The following is a 22,044-nucleotide window of genomic DNA, read 5'->3' on the forward strand; positions in this document are numbered from 1 at the left end:
ACAATTTTTATCCGATTTTAGGAAACTTGAAATATATGTTTACAACCCAAAGATCTCGATTCCTTTTGATATTGGTGCATATAGGAACTTACATGTATACATACTGGATTATGACCCTTGATTATGAGACAAGTCGCTTTTGTAACTTGTTCCCTGTCCATGTCTTGCAAATGTGGGCGTATCTTGCATGGCAATCGCTTGTTAGCTGGTGGACCCTATAGCGGTCACAATTTTTACCCTAGTTTGATGAAACTTAAAATATGTGTTTCTAACCTAATGATCGTGGTTCCTGTCGATAATGGCGCATGTCCGACCCTAATATCCTGGAATATGGCCCCAGATTGTTTGAAAAATCACTTTTTCCGCTTGTTCTCTGCCCAACTCTTACAAAATGTGGGCATATCTTGCATGGCAACCGCTGGTAATTATTTCTTTTTTTCAGACACCAAAAGGGCCAAACCAAAATACCTGAGTTATCAGATGGAAAAACACAACCCGTTTATATTTATTATACTGTTATACCACAGGTTATTACACTGTCGTCCATGAAAACACACAACAAATATACCTTTGTTACTTCAATAGACCTTGAAGACTGGGCTGCAAAGAACACTTTCGATGAAGCTCTGAGAATCCTTGATGTGCATCCCGATAATTTGTATAATAAGCATATATCAGAATGGCACATAAAATGGTCTAACGGTCGCATTGATGTTGATGGCAACACAGAATTGTCTAAATACATATACAGTTGCTTCTATTATTTAATGAGTTTTCTCCCGTCTCAAAACGTTTTCTTACCAAATCGGAAATTCTCAGGGTTAAGCCCTGGTGGTCTTGCTAACGGTGCAAATTGGACGGATTACCAGGGGCATGTCTTTTGGGATATGGAAACTTGGATGTATCCCGGAATTCTCATGTTCCATCCGGAATTAGCACAAGAGATGCTTTCATATCGTATTGACAACATGGCGCCTGCGTATGAAAGGGCTAAAGCAAATGGACAGGAAGGTTTACGATATCCCTGGGAAAGTGCGCGTACTGGTGTTGAAGTTACTCCTGATGTATGTGTAGCATGTCGTGAGAATCAGCAGCATGTAACTGGAGATATCGCTTTGGCTGCCCGACAATATGTGTCAGCTACTAGAGACATGGACTGGTTACGCGGGAAGAAAGGGTATGTGTTTATCAGAGATATGGCCAAGTATTGGTACACTAGACTCGAATATAATGAAGTAACAAAGAAGTATGATATTAACGGTAAGGAAAGACTTTACTTTAATATAAGTGCTAACTATGGTTGATCTCGCCAATATCCCTTGTTGTGTTTGAAGACAAAGTTAATTTGTGCTCCTTTCTTGTGGTATATTAAAAGAAAACACATTCACTTTACACAATGTTCTTAATCATCAATGGGTTTTTTTTTGTTTTTAAAAATTCACTTTACACAATGTTCTTAATCATCAATGGTTTTATTTTTTTTTTAAAAATTCATTTAGGCGTGATGCCCCCAGATGAACACGCGGAAAGCGTCAATAACTCGGTCTACACAAACGTTGGTGCTAAACTCAGTATCAACTTTGCTCGCTATGCTGCTTGCTTAGCAGGAGAAGACTCCACAGAAGAAGTACCGGATGAGTGGTTGGAACGCGCCAAAATGATAGCCTTACCGTTTGATGAAAGGAAAATGTTCCACCCTGAATACGACGGTTATCGAGAGGACAAAGGTATCTATCTATTTTATGCGCACGAGTAGGTTTTTAATAGTAGTAGTTGTAATATCCACAACCCAGTTAGGCACAAAACTAGCATCGTGTATACGTTCACAAAAATTTAGACTGTATACTAGTATAACAAGGCGTATCACGATTATTTTTATTCTTCAGATCCACGAGGTATTAAGCAGGCCGATGTTATTCTGTTGGGCTTTCCTCAAATGTGGCCCGTGGATAATGAAGTGAGACGGAATGATTTGATTCATTATGAGAAAGTAAACAATCCTTTGGGACCAGCCATGACATGGGGCATGTTCTCTATTAATTGGCTAGAGTTGGGAGATGACGAAAAAGCTGCTGATTTATTCAAAAGGAGTTATTCACTGTACACAAGAGAGCCGTTTAAGGTATTCATTGTTTTAAGATAATTATGATTTATGTTATTTATCATTTAATATTATTATGGTTTTCATCATTACGTTATTTATCAATTAAGATACTGATTGTTTTCGTTATTTATCATTTAAGATAATAATAGTTGTAGATATTTATTATTTAAGATAATGATAGTTGCGGGATTTTTTAATTTAAGATAATGATGCTTTTAATTAATTATGGTAGTTACCCTATCTATACAAGGATGACGTCAAATACATTTTCACGAGACGAAGTAATATACGGCGTGGCTTGTTTTTGAATTCTTAAGTGTATGTACTAAACATGAATCTCATTTAAATTAAAACCGTTACAAAATATTATTGTTTCAGATTTGGACAGAAGCCCGTGCAGGTATTGGGGCGGTTAATTTTCTAACCGGAATGGGAGGATTCCTACAGACAGTGGTGTTTGGGTATGGCGGTGCTAGACTTCATACCGAAAAATTAACATTTAATCCGAAATTACCACCCAGTACAGAAGGTCTACGATTTATTGGATTGAACTATGTTGGCAATAGTCTGGATATAGTCATCAAACCTGATTATGTCACGGTTGTAGCGAGAATGACGTCAACAGAAAACCCGTTAATTCTAACTGTAGACAATTTTGGTGCCAGTCATAAAATTCAAAAGGATAGAGAAATATTGATTCCAAGACGAGCTTTCACACTGAGAAGTTTAACGGTGTCTGACTGTCCTCTACCCGAAGGTAGGTTTGTTGTAGGCAAAATTACTTAACTTACTTTGTTGTTATACTTTCAAAGAACATGCAGGTTCACTCCAGCATATCGACATTGTAAGCCCTTAGAACGACACGTCAAGATTTTGTCGTAGTTAAACTCGCCCGAATCTCATTAAATTGATACCGACGAAGAGGGTTTGAATTAACATTTTCTGCTAGGTTTTGTTGAATATCCACGGTTAAGAGGCGGAGGGATAACTGAGTTAAGAGATTGTTTACGGTGACTGATACGTCAGATATTTACACGTTTGTGGTATCTCAAAATTTCAGACGTCATTTGATAACACGTTGGAGATGGGCATTGAGACCACAATTAACAATAAAGTAAATTGGGGAATTAAAGGTGGTCTGCCTAGTAATGTGTTAGCGAGTTTATCGTCCAATTGTTCCAGCTAACCGTATATTCCTGTTACTTCAAATCAAAAAATGATTACCCCTATCCCCTTTCCTTTCGAAAAACGTCAATATATTTGATTACCTTGTAAATCCCTAGTTTATCGGATGCTAAATGACATACAATACCGTAGATTGTTATCATTTTAGAGGATTCCTGTCCTGATATTAAAACTAGAAGAGATTGGCAAGCTGTAGAACCTAGAGATACAGAAATAACAGGTGTTGTTGATAAAGTTATAATACAACAGACCGGCGATATGGAATGTAACACTCTTGATGCTTGTAAAAAGCGAATAATGAAATTACAGGTGAGTTGCACAATTCAAAAGTACATCTAAATTTGTTAGGTTTGTGAACCCCTCATGTCAGAAGATGTACCGAGTGTTCTAAACAGCATAAATCAACCCAGTCACTAGAATACTTAAAAATTGTACACTTCTTCAACACAAATGCACGCGCATAATCTGTATTTCATATTGGAAATATAGACACACACACACACACACACACTTACTTTGATCAATAATCTTTTTAGGTGTATATCTCGTATTGTTGGATTTCTTTCACGACCCATGTCATTACTTCAATATGCCAATAACTGAGTGATCGTATTTGGTTTTTAGCCTTTGGGTGGACACCTACATTGGGTGATTTGAATTAAAGTTAAAAGAACATAAAATTATGTTTTATTTATTTCATAATATTGGACACCCAACTTAAGTTTGTTTCATTTACAGAAATAAACTTTTCATTTAATAAAGGACAATAAGTAAAAAAAAAAGAATAATTCAAGAACAAATTTGATTGAATCAAAGAGGTTTGAACATCAAAATAAATCAATTCAGAATTATTCATAAACATGAAAACTTAATATTGGGTTGGCTAATAAATGTCTTTAAATAGAAACCATAATTTTAGAATAAATGTAACTCCTCTTTCTAGCTAACCCACCAAACCAGTGGTGTGAAGGGTCAAGTGCTGGGGGACATAGCCTACAACTTTTTAATCGGATCTGAAGGAAGAGTTTATGAAGGTCGAGGCTGGGGATTCGGACCATACCACCCCGATGTCGACGTGAGGCTTAGTTCTTTGAGTATGTCATTGCATTGAATTGAAACTTTTTAATTAATTGGCTTTTGTGTTAATTTAATTAATTGTCTTATGTGTTTTTGAATACTTTTCTCCACGAGTTCAAGCTAATGCCTCAAGATCCTGTTTGACAACAACTTAAATCTCATTAAAATCGTCTGAAACTAAAATTTTATCTTTACTTAAGATAGGTGAATTTCACAAAACGATTATGAACATTTTAGATCAAATCCACCAAAATACTGTTTTAAGTTAAAATTGTATCTTAACTTAAAATAGAGGTGTTTCACAAAACTATTTAAGGGACAATTTTAACTAAAATTCATTTTAATTTAGAACAGCCGTCTCCTTCTCCTAACTTAAGATCACGACATAAACAAACATTGATTAGGGTTCAGTTATTAGATCTATTGTGACAGATAGATTTATTTGGAATAATGTCACTATGCTTTCTAATTGGGACAGGTCGAAAGATTATTAACATGCCTTCTCTTTCGTTACATGAGAAATACCCCTTCGGTTCATTCGTTTATTTTATTGTAAGTCAAATTAAGCAATTAGATCTCGCCCCAAATTAGAACTGTTTTATATATATTACCATATAGAAAAACAACAGATGATCAAAAAAAAAAAAATAGAAAACGAACCCACTCTAAAAAACAAAAGAAAACCTGAACTAACTTCGTACCCACTATCATGAAAATAAATCATGTTTTATAAATTCCCTAGGTAGACATAAATATCATAATATGTTTGTTAGTGACAATTCTCAATAGTTTATGTTATCAAAAATACCAAATAACTACAAAATGTAAGCGATGTAGTTCATTGGTACCATTACACTTGCTTGTAAGTCAAATGTCAAAGTCACGAAAGCGGCAAATTCGATTTTCAATCGAATAACAAAACGTAACTAGAACTGCGACGCAGTAATGACGGGTTTCACCGGTGCCCCGTTACCCTTGAACATATTTCACTTCCGGAACCGATGAAACCATTAAACAGGTTTCCATATAAGCATACCACACATCAAATAAAATGTACACAGAATCAACCAAATCCAGCAATATCAATTCATTGTATACATTTGTTACATGTAAGTGATACTGACAAAATTACATTACTTCCGTTGATAATGAAAATGTTAAATTAGTTTTATGAAATCAGAAATGTCATAAGGCATCACATGGAGAAAATTTTATGTAAATCGAACAATAATTGCCACTTTTATAGACCAACAACCTTGAAAAGGGACTTGTAGAAAATCGTCTATGTCTCTGCAACCGTACAAGTTAGAAACCATTTTTTGGTATCTGTATGGTCGTATGGGTTCAATCTATTTGTTGATTGGAATCAAATATCATAATTTTAAAAACATTACAAATTGGACTCATTTGAATAAAATATCTGTTTTGAAGGCTAAAAATACAGTTTTTGCCAAAATGACATTACTTCCGGTGTTAATGAAAAGGTACCTGTTGAGAATCGTCTATTTCTCCGCAACTGAACGAGTTAGAAACCATTTTGTGATACCTATATGATCGTATGGGTTTATTCTATTGGTTGATTGGGACCAAATATCAAAATTTTAAACAAATAACAAATACGACTCATTTGAATAAAATACTGGTTTTGAAGGCTATAAATACAATTTTTGCCCAAATTACGTCATTTCCGGTGACATTGGAAATGTTAAATTGGTTTGACCTTGTTAAAATTGACATTACGCATCAAATAGTGTCACGTTTATGAAAATCGAATAATAATTGACTCCTTTACAGGCAAACTAGCGTAAAGGGTGACTCATGCAAAATTGCCCATTTCTCGGCAACTGCTCATATTACAAACTAATTTTCACATACATTCTCTTCGTATGGATTATTGCTACTAGTTTATGAAAGTTTCGAAAAAATATATTAAAATATGAAAAGCCTGAATGGGTTGTGAATAGCTCATTTTTTCACCTTTAAATCGAAATGATCCGAAAACGAAATAAAAATTAAAAAAACTGAGCGCGATGATTTCTGCGCATTAACAGGGCAAACCCTTTCAGTCATACCAGATTTGAAAAAAATAATATTTGCTTTCAAAAAGTGGTACCGAACTCTCAAAATTGCATTTTTTGCTAAATTTATGTTACTTCCGTTGCCGAAAGGAAAATGTACCGGTAACAAAAAAAATGACATTTTGGACCACGGAACATAAGAACTTTGTTTTATACAAATCGAACAATAAATAATTAATCCAGGACTGAAAAACTGAATTAGCCAATGGGGGCCAAGGAAAAATACGGTGACAAAAAATGTTGACATTTTTTTGTCAAATCAGATGACCCTTTAACCCTTGGTAAAACACCACATAAAAATATTCATTAATAAAAAAAGTTTTTCGTAAAAATTTAAATTTCCAAAATTTGGCGCCTAATATCTCCGAAGATTCGTCGAAAATAAAAAATCCAAAGAACCTTAGCTATGTGCCTTGTCTCTGGCTATGTCAAAATGTATCAACAATTACAATCAGACAATTATTGATAACATTACGGCAAAATATCGAAAAACGACAACTTCGGTGATTTCGGACATTTCGCATTGTCGCAGAACGTTGGAAATAGCTTTAAAATTTAAGTCAAACCCACTTTCCCAGTAAAACCGAAGACATCGAATCGATCCGACAAGTAGTTTCTGAGATATGCTCAAATGGAAAAATAATAATAATAATAAGAAGAAGAAGAATAATCCGAATAAAAACAATAGTGTTTCACACTGGCTACGCAGTGTGAAACCCTAATAAACTCATCTCTACGACCGTATGAAACTCTCCCCATTGATTTTGTATTAACCGTTTGTTAACAGTTTTCAGTTCCGAAGCGGTTGTTTATATCCGTATCCCAGTCACTGGAACGCGGCACTGTGCAGGTGCAAGCAGTTTTAACTAAAATCTATTAAAATATGCTATTTTAACTTGTAATTGATTTTCGTGAAACGCATAAAATTTCATTTGAATTTTAGTTAAAATCTATTTTAATGATTCTAGCTTACGTTTTTGTGAAACCGGCCTAGAAGACTAACTGCACGATTCAATTGAACCAAGGCAATCACCTCATTTAGCCAACTTCCCTCCAAAAATGTGTCCGTAGGCGTTAAAAATATAATGATGTGAGAAAACAATAACAAACAATTTTTTTTTTAAAAAAATCGTCAATCAGAAGGGCAAATCAAATCAGATATTGGTCAAACCCCGTCCATCCCCGTCGCCCTCTGCAAAACTGTTTTTGTTGGCTAAACTTTACATCAATTTAATCGTTTTATCTGTACTGGCTTTTAATGGGTAGCATTACTTTCATTTTTCAGGTATAGCATTTATAGGTGATTTTACATGTACGGATATATCAGATGAAGCTAAGATGGCGGCTCAACAACTTATTAAATGTGCACGAGAGAGGTGTGGTTATTTAAATTCTCCCTTGAGTGATTAAACGGATGTTTTTACCCTTGTATTATTTGTTAAAAATAATAATTATTTTGTTGTGTATAGGTTGCTTTTAACCAGGCCATATATGTGGATTATCAGTCTGTCTTATCGGCGATTAGATTCGCTGATTATAATGTTTCAATATTTAAAAATAATAATTATTAATAATTGTGTTATTAACATTGGAGTGTCAATTGTGGTTGTTCGGTAGGTTGTACACTCGTGTATATTTTATTCAAGGAAGAAGATATCGAGCGATTATAAACTAGTATTTGAAAGTCAGATGTTCACGCCTTTATGTAAAAAAGATATCTGTGTCGGTGATAAATTGTTTTGTGTGGTGCAATCGTGGTTTCAGTGGGTGAGTGTATAGCAAATAAAGATGTTAGAGGTTTGAAAATGGCACTATATTCTGCTTAATTCACACTAAAACAACAACATCAAAATATCAATGGTATAGATAGACACCTGGCTTTGATTCAATTGCATTAAAACGAGACCAATCAAAAGTGCTTACCGCATAGATGTGACTGGCTCGTTTATACAATCTGCAAGGATGTTGAAACTGGGAAATTTTCCACGCGTCTTATTTGTTTTCTAAATATTGAACGGAATTAAACCATTTCGGGACTCAACTTTCACAATATTTTATTTTGGGAAGGATTCAAAAGACGATATTATTATCTTATATTATTATTAAATATTTTGAACAACTTCACCTTTTTTTCTTTTCTAGAGCAATATTCAGACAGCTGGAGAGTTAAGACAACCTAACTGTAATGGTAAATGTAATACTGATGATATATCGAATTCTAAAATTCTTCCATTATATGAAGACATAAGTAAAACCGCGACCGTCTTTGCTACTGAAAGGTAATTAATTCTTGTAAATTACAAAATGATTAATAAACAAGTTTTTACTGATACGTTTAAGATTATACATGTAAGAATCTTATACAGATACTATTATTTTACCCCAATAGGTTACTTATAAAAAGCAATAAATAGGAAATTATAGTTTTAAAACTATTGATACGAAATAAAACGGAGTTTACGGTCCAGTATTTCCTTCTACTCTTTAAGGGTTCTTGTAAGTGCACGCCGACGAGTACATGGGTGGATCTTGGTTTTCGTATCATCCGAACGACTAGACGCATTTCCCTTGCCAGGCCCTCCGTTCTGCACCACTAAGACTAGGAAAGCAGGCTTGAAAATATCAAGGAATCTTTTGGTCCAAATCCAGGATCAAACCCGGGACACCCTGTTTAGTGAGCCAACCCTTTTGATGATACATTGCTTTGTCCTGAGGGACTTTCTTTTATATACTTATAGATTACCAATGAAACCATCAACTAATGAAATAGACTTCAGATTTATGGCATCAGTTGGAAATGGTCACATAGCAACCGTTGTATATAGTGATACTATCTATATGAATGGACTGTATAATGGACCATCCGGTAGGAAAATAATAATCAGAGCTTAGAAGGTCTCAGCTCATTGGTACCATTAAATTAAATTTGGCTTGGAGATATTCAAATTAAATTGTAATCAAATATAAGAAGATACATTTTGAGTGGTTTTCAAGGCGTTTAACAAACGATCACGAAAGGAATACTTGATTTCCGACACCAAGATAGCCAAACCAACACAACAATATAGTATATTTTTTTACAAGAACAACATGAATGTTTGTTATACATTAAATCTTCTCGGTGGTCTTGAGCCTATCACTTATATTCTTACACTGGCGTTTTATATTTAAGGTTGGAGTCATCGTGCAAGAATACCATCTATTCTTGGAGCAAGGTTATTATTACCAGGAGTTTCTGATACACAAACCCAGTATGCACTAGATGTACAAAGAGGTAATAAATGGAACTAGATCCCGTATTTCAAATTTAAAGTAGAAAATATTCGCTAGATTATGCTTGGGCGTAAACGATCTACGTCACACATTTCTTGTGAACAGATAGATTTGAATGAACTTGTGATGTTGACATGCAGTATCTTCTAATATTCGCTAGGTTATTACCCTTGGACGTAGTCTAATATTCACTAGGTTATTACCCTTGGAAGTAGTCTATCTACGTCACACATTTCATGTGAACAGATAGATTTGAATGAACTTGTGATACTGACAGGCCGTAATGCCGTATCTTCTAATACCGACCACAACTGAATCCCCAACGCAGGAAACAACAAATTCCAATCCGCGATTGCTAGATTTGTACCCCAAACCAAATTTTGTGAATAAAATTGTTGTTGTAGGCAATGAACATAAATATCAACCCTTGCTAATCTACACAAGTGATATAAATAATTATTTTGTTTTATTTGATCAGGTGTTTTTGAAGAAATCATTAATTCGTCAGATGTTAGTATTTTAATCAGAACATATGCCCATCAGTATTATACACAGTTAATAATATTAGAGATACATGCTGTTAGGGTTGGTAATGGTGGTAATAATATAGATATATCTTTAAAGAATGATTACGATTCATCTAGTATAGACCTAACCATGGAACCAACTCAACAATACAAACAAAATTACAGGTAAACCAATGATATTAGACAGGTAATCACCCCACATTTCGAGATGATGGGATTTTATGTAATTGGGATACACTGGGGTTTTAAAAGGACACAGATCATGGCGGTGTACCTGTCGTCATTATCGTATTATACATGTATGTCAATTTAACAGTTAATTTCGCTAATAGATTTAATCTTTCCCTCTCCTTTGTGGATGTTTTCTCTGAGATTATATATCAATGTTTTCTATCTTTATTCTTGTGACCAATTTTGTCATGTGTTTTTCTTTGGCATAGTGAAACCTAAATAAGATCAGATTGTTCTATTCACTGAAATGGGTACCTTATCTTTTAAAATATATTTGATATTTAAATTATATTGTGTACAGGTATATTTCGGCTACAACAAAAGAGACTGAAACCGCAGATACGAGTGTTTCAAGTGTGTTTATATATCAACATATCATACCTTCAAAGCTGACTCTGGCAAGCAACGTACGTAAGAACAGTTGGGTATATTTCATGTCCATAGATAATGATGGTCGGAAGGCTGAGGCGGCTTTTAACGAAGGTCTCCGATTGCTCAAACAGCAAACATTTCTTCTATACTATCAGCACGTGGCCGCATGGAAACAAGCATGGAACAAAGGTAGAATCGAGGTTGGTGATAACCTTCAACTCTCTAAGTTAATCAACAGTTGCTTTTATTATTTGATAAGCTTCCTCCCAGCAGCATCCACTTTTCTACCTAAGGAACAATTCTATGGATTGAGCCCAGGAGGTTTAGCAAATGGTGCCAATTGGACAGATTATCAAGGACATGTATTCTGGGATATGGAAACCTGGATGTATCCAGGGATATTGACGTTTCGACCAGATTTGGCCAAAGATATGCTTTCATACAGAATCTATGGAATGAAAGAAGCGGCAAAGCGTGCTAAACTAGGGAACTACGAGGGACTGAGATATCCGTGGGAAAGTGCTTTTACTGGCGCAGAACAAACTCCAGATATATGTATTCCTTGTCGAGAAAATCAACAGCATGTAACAGGAGATATTGCTCTAGCCGCTAGACAGTATTTCAGTATGACACAAGACATGACGTGGTTGAAGAATCAAAGTGGTTATGAGTTTATAAGAGGTATGGGAAAGTTTTGGAAATCCAGACCAACTTGGAATCCTGTAACCCAGCAGTACGATATTAACGGTGCGTATTTACTGCAAAATATTATCAATGCAAAGATTGCGTTTTTATGCACTAATTATCTTGCAACCCAAATATAACATGTTATTCATACACTTTCTAGGGCAGCTGATGGCACTGTCAATTCATATCAAATTTTTATTTGTATATTCACAATACACTTGACAGAATGAACATGGCGTTGACTCACTAACTGGGAGGCTCCAAGTTTGAGTTCGGTATTGGACCAGAAAGTCGCACCTGAATTTCCATCCCTGTATCTGATTGTCAATGCTGGTGCAGAACGGGGGGGGGGGGGCTGGCAGGGAAGACTGTCTTGTTGTTTTAATGCCACGAAAACAGGGTTCGAGTGTATGTCGTAGGAAACACGTTAAAGAAAGTATGACAATTGGAAATTGAAAGACGGGAAGACTGCACCACACTGAATGGCAAATGCCCGTCTTTAGTAGCCAGGTCGATGCATAAGTCTCATTGGGATCTATTATATCAAAACGGTTTAATAGGCCAATGATGTTTCTATATATTTTGTAGGTGTGATGCCACCCGATGAACACGCTGAGAGTGTTAACAACTCTGTATATACAAATATTGGTGCCAAACTCAGTATATATTATGCTAATTACGTTGCCTGTTTGATGGATAATACGGAAGATGACACAGAATCGTGGTTAGCAGTGGCAGATAAAATAGCAGTACCTTTTGATAGTAAAAATAACGTACACCCAGAATATGATGGCTATTATGATGGCAACGGTAGTTATTATTGTTATTTATGTAATATTATAATACTATTCGCACAACAAAAATAAGATAGTTTATCAGTTTTGCACATGGTTTCAAGTTTGTCATCCAGTTCCTTTATTTGCGTTTTGGGTTCAGCTGTGACCACAGGAGCATGGATTCATTGTGTTTGTGGTTCAAAACCAAAATTGATCTTTATTTAAAATCATATAAACAGCAATGCAACTGCGCAAAATTTGAGCTTGGGATTTTGTGTCAATCAAAATAGGTGACAATCGAAAGGATCTTTGACACTGTGATATCTGTCTAGTCAACAATTTAATGAATTGTGTGACTTGTAAAGAGAATGACCATTAGAACACAAACACCTCCTTATTTGTAGTCGTTCATTTTCTTCATTTAGATGACCGTGGTGTAAAACAAGCTGACGTCATTCTCCTGGGGTTTCCCCAAATGTGGCCAATGAGTAAAGACGTTCGTAAAAACGACCTGTTAAAATACGAGATCGTCACTAACCCTATGGGTCCGGCGATGACATGGGGTATGTTTTCTATTGGTTGGTTGGAATTGGGAGAAGAAGAAAAGGCAGCTGATTTATTTAGAATGAGTTATGGCAATTATAACAGAGAGCCATTCAAGGTGAAGCAGTTATATTTTTTACTTTTATTTGTATTTACTTTATTTAAGATACTTTATTATTATAATTATTTTTTTTTAATAACCTCAAGGAACTAATCGATATCTGTGAATACTAAAATCGAAGCAGTGACAGTTTCAATATGATAATGGCAGTTTTGAAGATAATTATAATCTTAGTTTTCTTGTTATAAAAACTATCATAGTTTCTTGAGGATGCAATTCAGCAGTTGGCCGTATTAACACTAGCGTTTTAAAAGTTGACCAGTTAACCACTATCGTATCAATCGTTATTAATTCAGATTTGGACAGAAGCACGTGCTGGTATTGGAGCTGTTAATTTCCTAACAGGAATGGGAGGATTTCTCCAGTCTGTCATATTTGGCTATGGAGGCTTGAGAATACATCCAGAGTACATAGAATTTAACCCGAGATTGACCCCTGATACCACTTTCCTAAGATTTGTTGACTTTGATTATCTTGGAAACAGTTTAGACATAGAAATACAGATAGGTTTTGTTAGTATTGTTGCTACAAAGGTAGATGATGAACACCCTTTGGTTATTTATGTCATTACAACAGGGGATATTGTTTACATTGAGAAGGGTAAGTACCTTGTCGAACTCTTACTGAAGGGGTTGTAATTTGTAATTCATGGTTGAATTTCAAAGAATAGTCGACGAAAATCTAATTTAACATTTTCCTTCAATTGAACTGAAAGTATTGTCATTGTTATCCATAGTTGAAATTCAAAGAATAGTAGTTGGAAATCTAGTTTAATTGTACAAATTTTAGCAAAACATAAATGAGTGCAACACCCAAAAGTTAATATATCAATGACTCTGCACCGTCTAACTTAAAATAAATTTCAAGAACAAATCTGTAATCTTGTTTCAGATAAGGAATTAAGGTTAGCTAGAACAGCATTTATTATGGCGTCATCATCAGTGACGGAATGTCCCCTACCAACAGGTCAGTAATATTGTTACAATTTATCATGCAAGTACTCGATGTCATGTAAATTATCGGTATATATATATATATATAAAAAAAAATGAAATGAAATGGGGTTTAACGTCTTACTGTTTTGCTCCGAACTGGGCTAATGAAGCCGGGGGATATATATATAAAGGCAAAATAATGTTGGTTATGGTATGATTTAACAACTTTGTCTAGATCAGAACAAATTGATATTGGTAGTCTTGCTAACTCTTTAAGGCATACGACTTGGCTATAACGGAGGTCGCCGAGTAAACAAACCCCAGTTACGCTTGAATCTGCCATCATTGGAGAACATTACCACATATATATGTATATTATCTATTTCGACATTTCGTTAAAGGGCATTTCTTTCTGTGGATGAAATATTTGTTTTAGACGATTACGTCTGTTCCATTTAGAACGAACTTTTAACACATTTTAAATATATTCGCATGGTCAGAATTAAACTGTGAGCATATTATATATCATGATGAAACGCTAATGGACGCTTCTAATTCTTACATATTTCCATTTTCCAGGATCATCATCATGCGCCAATCCAATATCTAAAAGTTTATGGGGTGGTAAAACAATACCAACAGCTAGTAATCTGGTAACTCCAGTAACAGATGTTATTATATACCAGACCATTACGTCATCTTGTTATAGCTATCAAGCTTGTAATATGGCAATTCAGAATCTGGAGGTGGGTTTTTCATATTATAGCCAACAAACTGTCGCAGTGATAGTGAAAATATTTGTTATTAACTTATATAAGCCACTATTACTTAATAATAACAACCCTTATCTCTTGGTAGTGATTAGTCACGTATACATAAATCATTGATTACCTCTAAAATATTTGCTAAATATAAAAGCCATAATTACCAAATAATAATATCCATTACATCTAGGATAAGTAGGGTATACTTATAAGCCATTTATTAGCTCTGAAACAAACTAAATGTAAATCGTGTTACTTATTCCATTTCTTATCCTTTTTAAAGACACCCATTCCACCAAAAGTAAACGGTATTAACTTTATTGTGATAGATGTTTTTATTTACATAATAAATATTTGATAAAGTACAGGTAGATGTGAATAGTATCAAATTGAATTAGATGACAATGTCAGAAGTATATAGAATAAGATGTCAATGTTAAGTATATGTTCTGGTATGTTGTCATTCTTATTTGCAGACATCTCAAATTAAAAATGGTAAGACTCATCTTACTTACAATTTCGTAATTGGTTCAAATTTGAGAGTATACGAGGCTCGAGGATGGAGGAAACCTGGAGATCACTCAAACGATAGAAACGGTCAATCAATAGGTAAGATTCAATCGACTGTGCTTGATAAACGGGAAATTAAATGAAATGAGGGTTAACGTCCTGATTTGCTGGCCAGGCTGGGCTAATGAAGATAGGCATACGTCATGCATTGTGGTATGAAGGGATGTTTGCCCGGGCAACTGTCAAGGGTTATTTTACGTGCACGCCAATGTATACAAGGGGCCAATGTTTTTCGTCACATCCGAACGACTATACACTGTCCCTTGCCAGGCCAGTCACCCTACATCACTTAAAAGAGGAACCACGCCGCATGGTTAAAGGAGAATAAAAGTACATATAATTGAATAAATTTTAAAAAGAACAGTTCCGACTATCTTATTTGTTAATTAAAGGCAAATTTGTTTTAATTGAATTTGTGAATGGTAGAATTTAATGTAAAGAATGTAATGTAAAAAAATGCAAAGGATGTAATTCTCCTGAAACAGTATTGACTCAGTCGTCCAGTCCAACCGATCCTCAATTGTTGTGTCGTATGCTATAATATCCATAATAGTCTGTATGATCGAATATAATTCTTATCACATAGTTATTACATGTACTGATTATTCTTTCACAATTGAATATAAAAATGTTTATGGTTTATCATTTATGACAAATCGTTTTGTGTAATGAATTTAAAATAATACCGGAAGTGTTTTGAGTTTAGGGTTATAACATTATATGGACGCTATGTCTATTATAGAAAGTATTGAGACACCTTTAAAATAACTATATTGTAGGTATAGCAGTTATTGGAAATTTTACATATAATCATCCATCGAAGGCTTTACTTGCAGTGTTAAAACAGCTCATCAAATGCGGTATGGAAAAGTAAGTTCAATTATTCGATTAAATATGTATATTAAAGACTCAGTATTATTTTCACCAAGACATTACATATATCTAATTATACCCCACCCTATTCTCTTTGAAAACAACTGTATCTATTTACTTGCCATTGATGATCTGTATACCCAATTTGTTAACTGTAAGTAGTACATATAAAGACTGAACCCCCTACTCTCACACAAAAATGAAACACAGCTATTACTCCACGCAAGTTAAATTTAACTAAAAGTATTTAGTCGTTTTTATTTTATTTATGTTTGTGGTTGATTGTAATTGGTAACACGGATAGTATTAATACATATCTACGTCATTTTCAGTAAGTATATAAGTAAATCATATCAGTTAATATGGGAAAAACAACTGGAGAAATCAGACTGCACTGTTGGTTGTCCTGGTGATCAACTTTATTGTCAACTTAAACAATGGCGACATTGGGTAAGTTTTATTCGGGTCAATTAATAGCTATTTCGTAAAATAGTTGTTTCAGACTTCACTTTTGAAAACAGTTTTGTCAGGTAAAATCAACTTTACAACTCTTATAGTCCATCTGGATTTTTTGCAACTAGGTTTCCCCATGTCAGTGGTGCATGCAAGTAAGATCTATTTTTTAAGGCTACCTCCAGATTTGGTCAAAGTTCATGAGATGTAAACAGGGCTAGCGCTAACCCCGACCCTAACCTTTGAATCCCAACCCTGGACCTAGCCCACACCCTTACCCAAACGCTAACCCACAATCTCGTCAACAATCACGTGACCTAACCTTATTTACATCTGAGCGACCATGACGAAATCTGGGGTTGGCTTTAAGAAATAGATTTAGCCGTGCATGACTGAGGGACTGTTAAGAAGAAAATGAAGAGACCATTTTATCTTTTGTTGTGCGGATTGCCATATCAACCAAAATTATGCAATATTCACGATTTTAAGATGCACTTGTACAACATATTGTAGTATACAGTTGTGTGTATTTTGGTACACATAATAGGGAGTACAATTAACTCTACACGGAAGAAAACAATGGCGTGTATGATGGGGATCAACGTTAGAGAGCAGATATTGGCAGAAGAACAGGAAAAGTTAATGGGTTAATGTGGGAAATCGTAAAAAAATAAAAAAGCACACCGAATAACTTATCAAGCTTGACAAGAAAGCGATATAAATACATCATCTTGCTGACAGTGTGTATTAACCTGGTCTCTGACATTTTATCCTTTCAGAAACGAGTGGATGGTGATTCCTTACCATATTGTGGTGAATTATTTGTTATACAGTCAACTTCAGCACCAATGAAAACACCAGAAACAACATCAACATCATCTAATCTTTACATCAGTTATTCATTATTTACCCTTCTTGTCTTTAGAGTCATCATATCATATTTTTATGACTATTGAAAAAAATAGGAAACTGTTTCACACGATAATACCTATGAAAGCTATAAGAACCAGGGCCTATATTCTAAAAGACTTCCCATAGGCATTACCTTATAAATGACAGTTCTGTAACTAACATAATGTAATCGTTATTCACAATCTATTTTCATTTGAATATGATTCGATTTTTTATTAATAAACCAGTTTAAACGGCACAAAATATAACAAAAAATAATCAATTTATGCCATTTTATCACATATTAATGTTTTCATAAATTACACATAATTTTGTTACTTTTTACATTTTATTTGTATAATTCATTGAAAAAGAGATATTTACATTACTTACAATTTTTTTTGGTTACATTCTTATATTTTTTAATCCTATAAAGCAAACTACTTACATTTATTTTTGGTTATTCTTATATTTTTTAATCCTATAAAGCAAATTATAAAACACTGTGATTACCTTGTGGTAGTACTTCTACTTACATATAGGCAGGTTCAGTGGAAATTGTTCTCTATATTTTAATAAGCACACCCGCTGACCGTTATGAATCATAGTTTCAGTTTAATCTGTTATTAATCAGGGTATATTTGTTGTATTCAAATCCAATGAGTCAACCCACTTATTTATTACATTTGATACTAAGAAAGATAAGGATAATGTATATTTATTGCCCACTCACTTCGAGCAAGTCTTTTACTTTTATCTTTCACACTAACTGTTTATCTGCCGTCACTATGATCTGCACACACACACACACTGGTGACAAGGACATTTTGCACTAATATTCACCAGATTTGCTAGTTTTCATCAAAGCTTCGTTAAAATCCCTCCCAAACACAAAGCTTCCCGAATCTCCTTTGGGCAGGACCATCTCCGGTGGATCGTAGCCCCTAAGATATCGGGCTTTTCTAGCCGACCTCCATGCGCCATCTGTATCGCCAAAACGATAAAAATTCTTTGATTGGTTTTCTCGCTTACCACCAGCTTGATTCGCTGTCTTATTCATGTTATCCTCAATAAAACTAACTCGAATCTTCCTGTTTTCGCCATTTTGCTCCCCCAAATTTAAGGATGGTACTCCTCTTGTATCTTGTTGCATGGGCTTCCTAGATTCTGCTAGCTGCATGTAAGATGGAAGCGGCGTTTTACCGCTTTCTGATGATTTAGAGGATTTTGGTGTAGACGAACCGGGTTGATTAGGTGATTTCGTTTTGGCGATTGCAATTCTGGAAGCAACATCTGGAAAGGTCTCGTGAAAACGTTCTTGCCAAATTTCGTCCGGTGTTTTGGATGATCGATCTCGCGTTTGGTTTAAAATAGATTGCATCTGGTTAATGATTTCCGAGCCCTTTTCTTCCATCTTGGGTTTTCTTATACTGTCGTCCATTGAGTCAACTCCCTCGGGATGTAGCCTAATCAGATCACTTATATCTATAGAGTGCCTGTGGTCTGCAAAATGGACGCCTTTCGTAGGGCTGGATTTCCCTTTTTCCCGGTGAGATTTCACTCTTTGATCAGGAATTTGTAATTTCCGTCTTCCGCTACGTTTTCGTGCTGCCTTTTCTACAAATCAAGAATAAAGAAGAAAGTAATTATAAACCGACAAATCACACAGAAAAAGATATACATAAGTTATACAGTTCTTACAATTTACCAATAACCATCAAATCTAGGAACATGTTTCTTTATATGTGGAATAACTGGAGTTATGTTGTTGGAACGATAACGGGTTTTTTTTATTATTATTACTTTAGGCAGATATCATAATATTATATATACTATTATGATATCTATCTAAAATAACTAAGATTCACAAACATACGATAAATTACTGTCTATTTGAGAATTCTCAATTTCATTTTGTAAGGTGATATGTAATATCTGTGTAGTCCACACTAGCAACCATTGTGAGCTTCAAAATAAACGTACCTGATTACAGTGGTATATTCCTTTAATGTGTGATTAAAGATATACAATACAATGTTTATATATTTGCATAATGGACCAACTCAATGTTTACACGTAGAGGAGTGAACTTGATTAACCCACATCACACCTGCTGGATTATCCCTAATCTCTTTGTATAATTAGACTACGAACGATTGTCTTACATCACAGAGACAGGATAATGACGTGGATTATGCTAATATCCCTTTTATATTATCTTAATGTCTTATCGAGATCGTAATCTTACTCCTTTTAAACACACCGACATGGCGAAATATCCTTCAAGTAGAATGTTCAATTGAATAACATTTAACGCTTAATACCCTCAGGTTAATAATCGATTCAGGAAGGATACAGGGTCAAAGGTTTACTCAATACTAATAGTTTGGACCAGGACAATCCGTCGAAAGGTAGCACCGACAATTGAAGTCGTGGCAGACTTCATGTGACCGAAGACTTATGACTGCAAGAAATTGCCAACCAAAATTGTATCTTGACTGAATGTGCAACTGTAGAAATATTTGAGACGGATGCTCTTGTACAATTCGCCCATATGGACTATTTGCGATTAATGTTTTCTGTCGCATTGATTATTATAACAATACTGTAACAAATCCATTATTCTATATGCAATAGCACTTATTGATAAATGATTGACAATTCATAAAAAAAAACGAAGGTCGATATACAAAGGCCGTAATGTATAATGTATATCCTGTCATTTATCAATCAGGATTAATATTGATTATTATAAAAAAAAAAAATGACATCAAAATAAACAGGGTTGTTAATACCCCCATATTTATAAACGGCTGCTGTGAATCGAAATCTAGCAATCAGCATCAGGTAAATCCAATTCTGTCATTGTTTAATTGTTTATATTTTTTGTTTTTTTGTAATTGTATAAGAAAGTGAACTTTTCAACCGAAACTATCTAAAAGGAAATATGAAAATAAATTTGTTCCAGAAGCATTTTTGCATGGGATTTGCTCAAGTATAATCACAACGAGCTACAACACATAAAATCACGGAGAACACATTACCATCTCAGAAATCAGATTGCGTTTTTGAGAATATTTCCTAGGTTTAATTCTGTGTTTGGAAAGGAGCCTTATTGCTCACAAATATACAATAAAAACATTTGGCAAGTTTTGCTTTTGCTGCTTAGATTTTGATTGACGCTTAGCGCATAGGTACTGGTACCCATTAGAAGTATTCGTAAATTAGTCACACTCTCCAGTGGTGCTGTGTGTATAAATATGGGTCAAATTAAATTTAAAAATAATTATTTTTTTTTCTTATCAATAGGTTTCTCTTTTTCTAATCTTTAAATAGAAAATATTCATACACAGCACACCTGTGTATAGTCTGTCCGGGTTACCTGTATCATATACAAGATAAGCATAACATCCAGTTCAAATTACCATTCGAACACAACGGAGCAATTGGTTGACAAAAAATTCATCTATAAAACCTTTTGTATTTTATCTAGAATTTTAATTTTATGGAACTGATGAAAATAATAGAAAAATGTATATTATGAAATTTCGCAATCGTACCAACCTTCCTTAAGCCTTTCTTGATTCTGTATTTCATACCTCAGATCTATTAAATCTTTCTGATGGGTGGTATCACGAACATTCATTTCTTTATCTATCTCCTCTAATTGTCTGTCCAAAACACGTTTAGCCACAGCTTGTCTCAAAATCCAAGACATTTTCCTTCTAATGAATTTGCCGATCTGGATATAAACAGTGCTTCGCAGTACAATATTCGTATATCAAGAGTTTCGCTGTGAATATGATCCTACAGACTAAACTATTGCTCTTTATATCCCTCCACATTCAATCAAATATATTAACGATTGGCGAGTAGTCAATATCAATTAATATAATTACTATTTTCTATTCAGTATAATTATGTGGTCAATCCCTTGGACGACTTATATTATTACTACGCTGCGGTTATATCTACAAAACTGATATATATATAGGGTACAGCCCATTGGCTTGTCGAATATGAATTAATCTTTTTTTGTAAACGTGTTACTCCCTATCGATTTCAATCAACATAGATCATATCATGGAAACAATCTGTTCTGGAGAAGTTATTACATCTAGAGATAATTAAATATTTAACTTTGAAATAATGAATTAAAAAAAATACTAGTATTCGAAATGGGTAAACATGAATGAAATGAGGTTTAACGTCCTCCGTTTCTGCACTGACTGGGCTAATGGAGACAGGCATATGGCATGCAGTGTGCCATGGAAGTAATTTGGCGCTACGACCTACTCTTATTTCGAATTCCAAGGTTCGCCAATTTAATCAATTAAAAAAAACCCATCCGTTTTAAATGATTAAAGGGACTATCCCGATATCAAGAGAGTCTCAAAAATAAAAGTCGGAGTACGTATGAAATTTAAGCGCCAAAATATAGAGGAATGGGGTATTTACCTTCTCTCAAAATTCCAGCTCAAAATATTGAGTCGTTTGGACGTGAGTGTCAAAATTGCTTATCCGGACAAGTAACCCGTTTAAGATTTCGGGTCAGTTTTTTCGTTGGGTGACCTGATAATCGAT

General features: G+C 34.5%; 2 protein-coding genes and 1 long non-coding RNA gene across 3 annotated transcripts; all 3 read left to right on the plus strand.

The window, feature by feature from the left end:
- The first annotated feature begins 521 nt into the window (after positions 1-521).
- Positions 522-4,400, plus strand: LOC126821530 (protein-glucosylgalactosylhydroxylysine glucosidase). Its single transcript, XM_050549976.2, has 7 exons — positions 522-750; positions 1,075-1,260; positions 1,500-1,727; positions 1,887-2,122; positions 2,483-2,861; positions 3,438-3,598; positions 4,233-4,400. Exons 1-7 carry the CDS (start codon positions 546-548, stop codon positions 4,398-4,400), a joined length of 1,563 nt encoding a protein of 520 aa, XP_050405933.2. The 5' UTR covers positions 522-545.
- A 3,346-nt stretch (positions 4,401-7,746) lies between these two features.
- Positions 7,747-8,699, plus strand: LOC126821867 (uncharacterized). Its single transcript, XR_007680519.2, has 3 exons — positions 7,747-7,820; positions 8,091-8,211; positions 8,587-8,699. It is a non-coding gene; the product is annotated as an uncharacterized LOC126821867 (long non-coding RNA).
- A 1,648-nt stretch (positions 8,700-10,347) lies between these two features.
- LOC126821012 (protein-glucosylgalactosylhydroxylysine glucosidase) lies at positions 10,348-17,702 on the plus strand. Its single transcript, XM_050549252.2, has 11 exons — positions 10,348-10,409; positions 10,777-11,594; positions 12,123-12,344; positions 12,736-12,971; positions 13,271-13,574; positions 13,866-13,940; positions 14,489-14,655; positions 15,150-15,282; positions 16,023-16,113; positions 16,449-16,566; positions 17,349-17,702. The coding sequence occupies exons 1-11, from the start codon at positions 10,375-10,377 to the stop codon at positions 17,523-17,525; spliced, it is 2,376 nt and encodes a 791-aa protein (XP_050405209.1). The 5' UTR covers positions 10,348-10,374; the 3' UTR covers positions 17,526-17,702.
- Positions 17,703-22,044: the final 4,342 nt, after the last annotated feature.

The sequence above is a fragment of the Patella vulgata genome, chromosome 5 (assembly GCF_932274485.2).
Source record: "Patella vulgata chromosome 5, xgPatVulg1.2, whole genome shotgun sequence".
NCBI lineage: Eukaryota > Metazoa > Mollusca > Gastropoda > Patellidae > Patella > Patella vulgata.

What these genes read in the sequence shown, in the direction of transcription:
- LOC126821530 (XM_050549976.2), top strand. Translation starts at nt 546, where the DNA reads ATGAAAACACACAACAAATATACCTTTGTTACTTCAATAGACCTTGAA. An exon ending in ACACAAGAGAGCCGTTTAAG is followed by an intron (nt 2,123 to 2,482) that starts GTATTCATTGTT and finishes TTATTGTTTCAG; the next exon opens with ATTTGGACAGAAGCCCGTGC. An exon ending in TGACTGTCCTCTACCCGAAG is followed by an intron (nt 2,862 to 3,437) that starts GTAGGTTTGTTG and finishes TTATCATTTTAG; the next exon opens with AGGATTCCTGTCCTGATATT.
- LOC126821012 (XM_050549252.2), top strand. Translation starts at nt 10,375, where the DNA reads ATGGAACCAACTCAACAATACAAACAAAATTACAG. An exon ending in CCAGCAGTACGATATTAACG is followed by an intron (nt 11,595 to 12,122) that starts GTGCGTATTTAC and finishes TATATTTTGTAG; the next exon opens with GTGTGATGCCACCCGATGAA. An exon ending in TGGCTATTATGATGGCAACG is followed by an intron (nt 12,345 to 12,735) that starts GTAGTTATTATT and finishes TTCTTCATTTAG; the next exon opens with ATGACCGTGGTGTAAAACAA.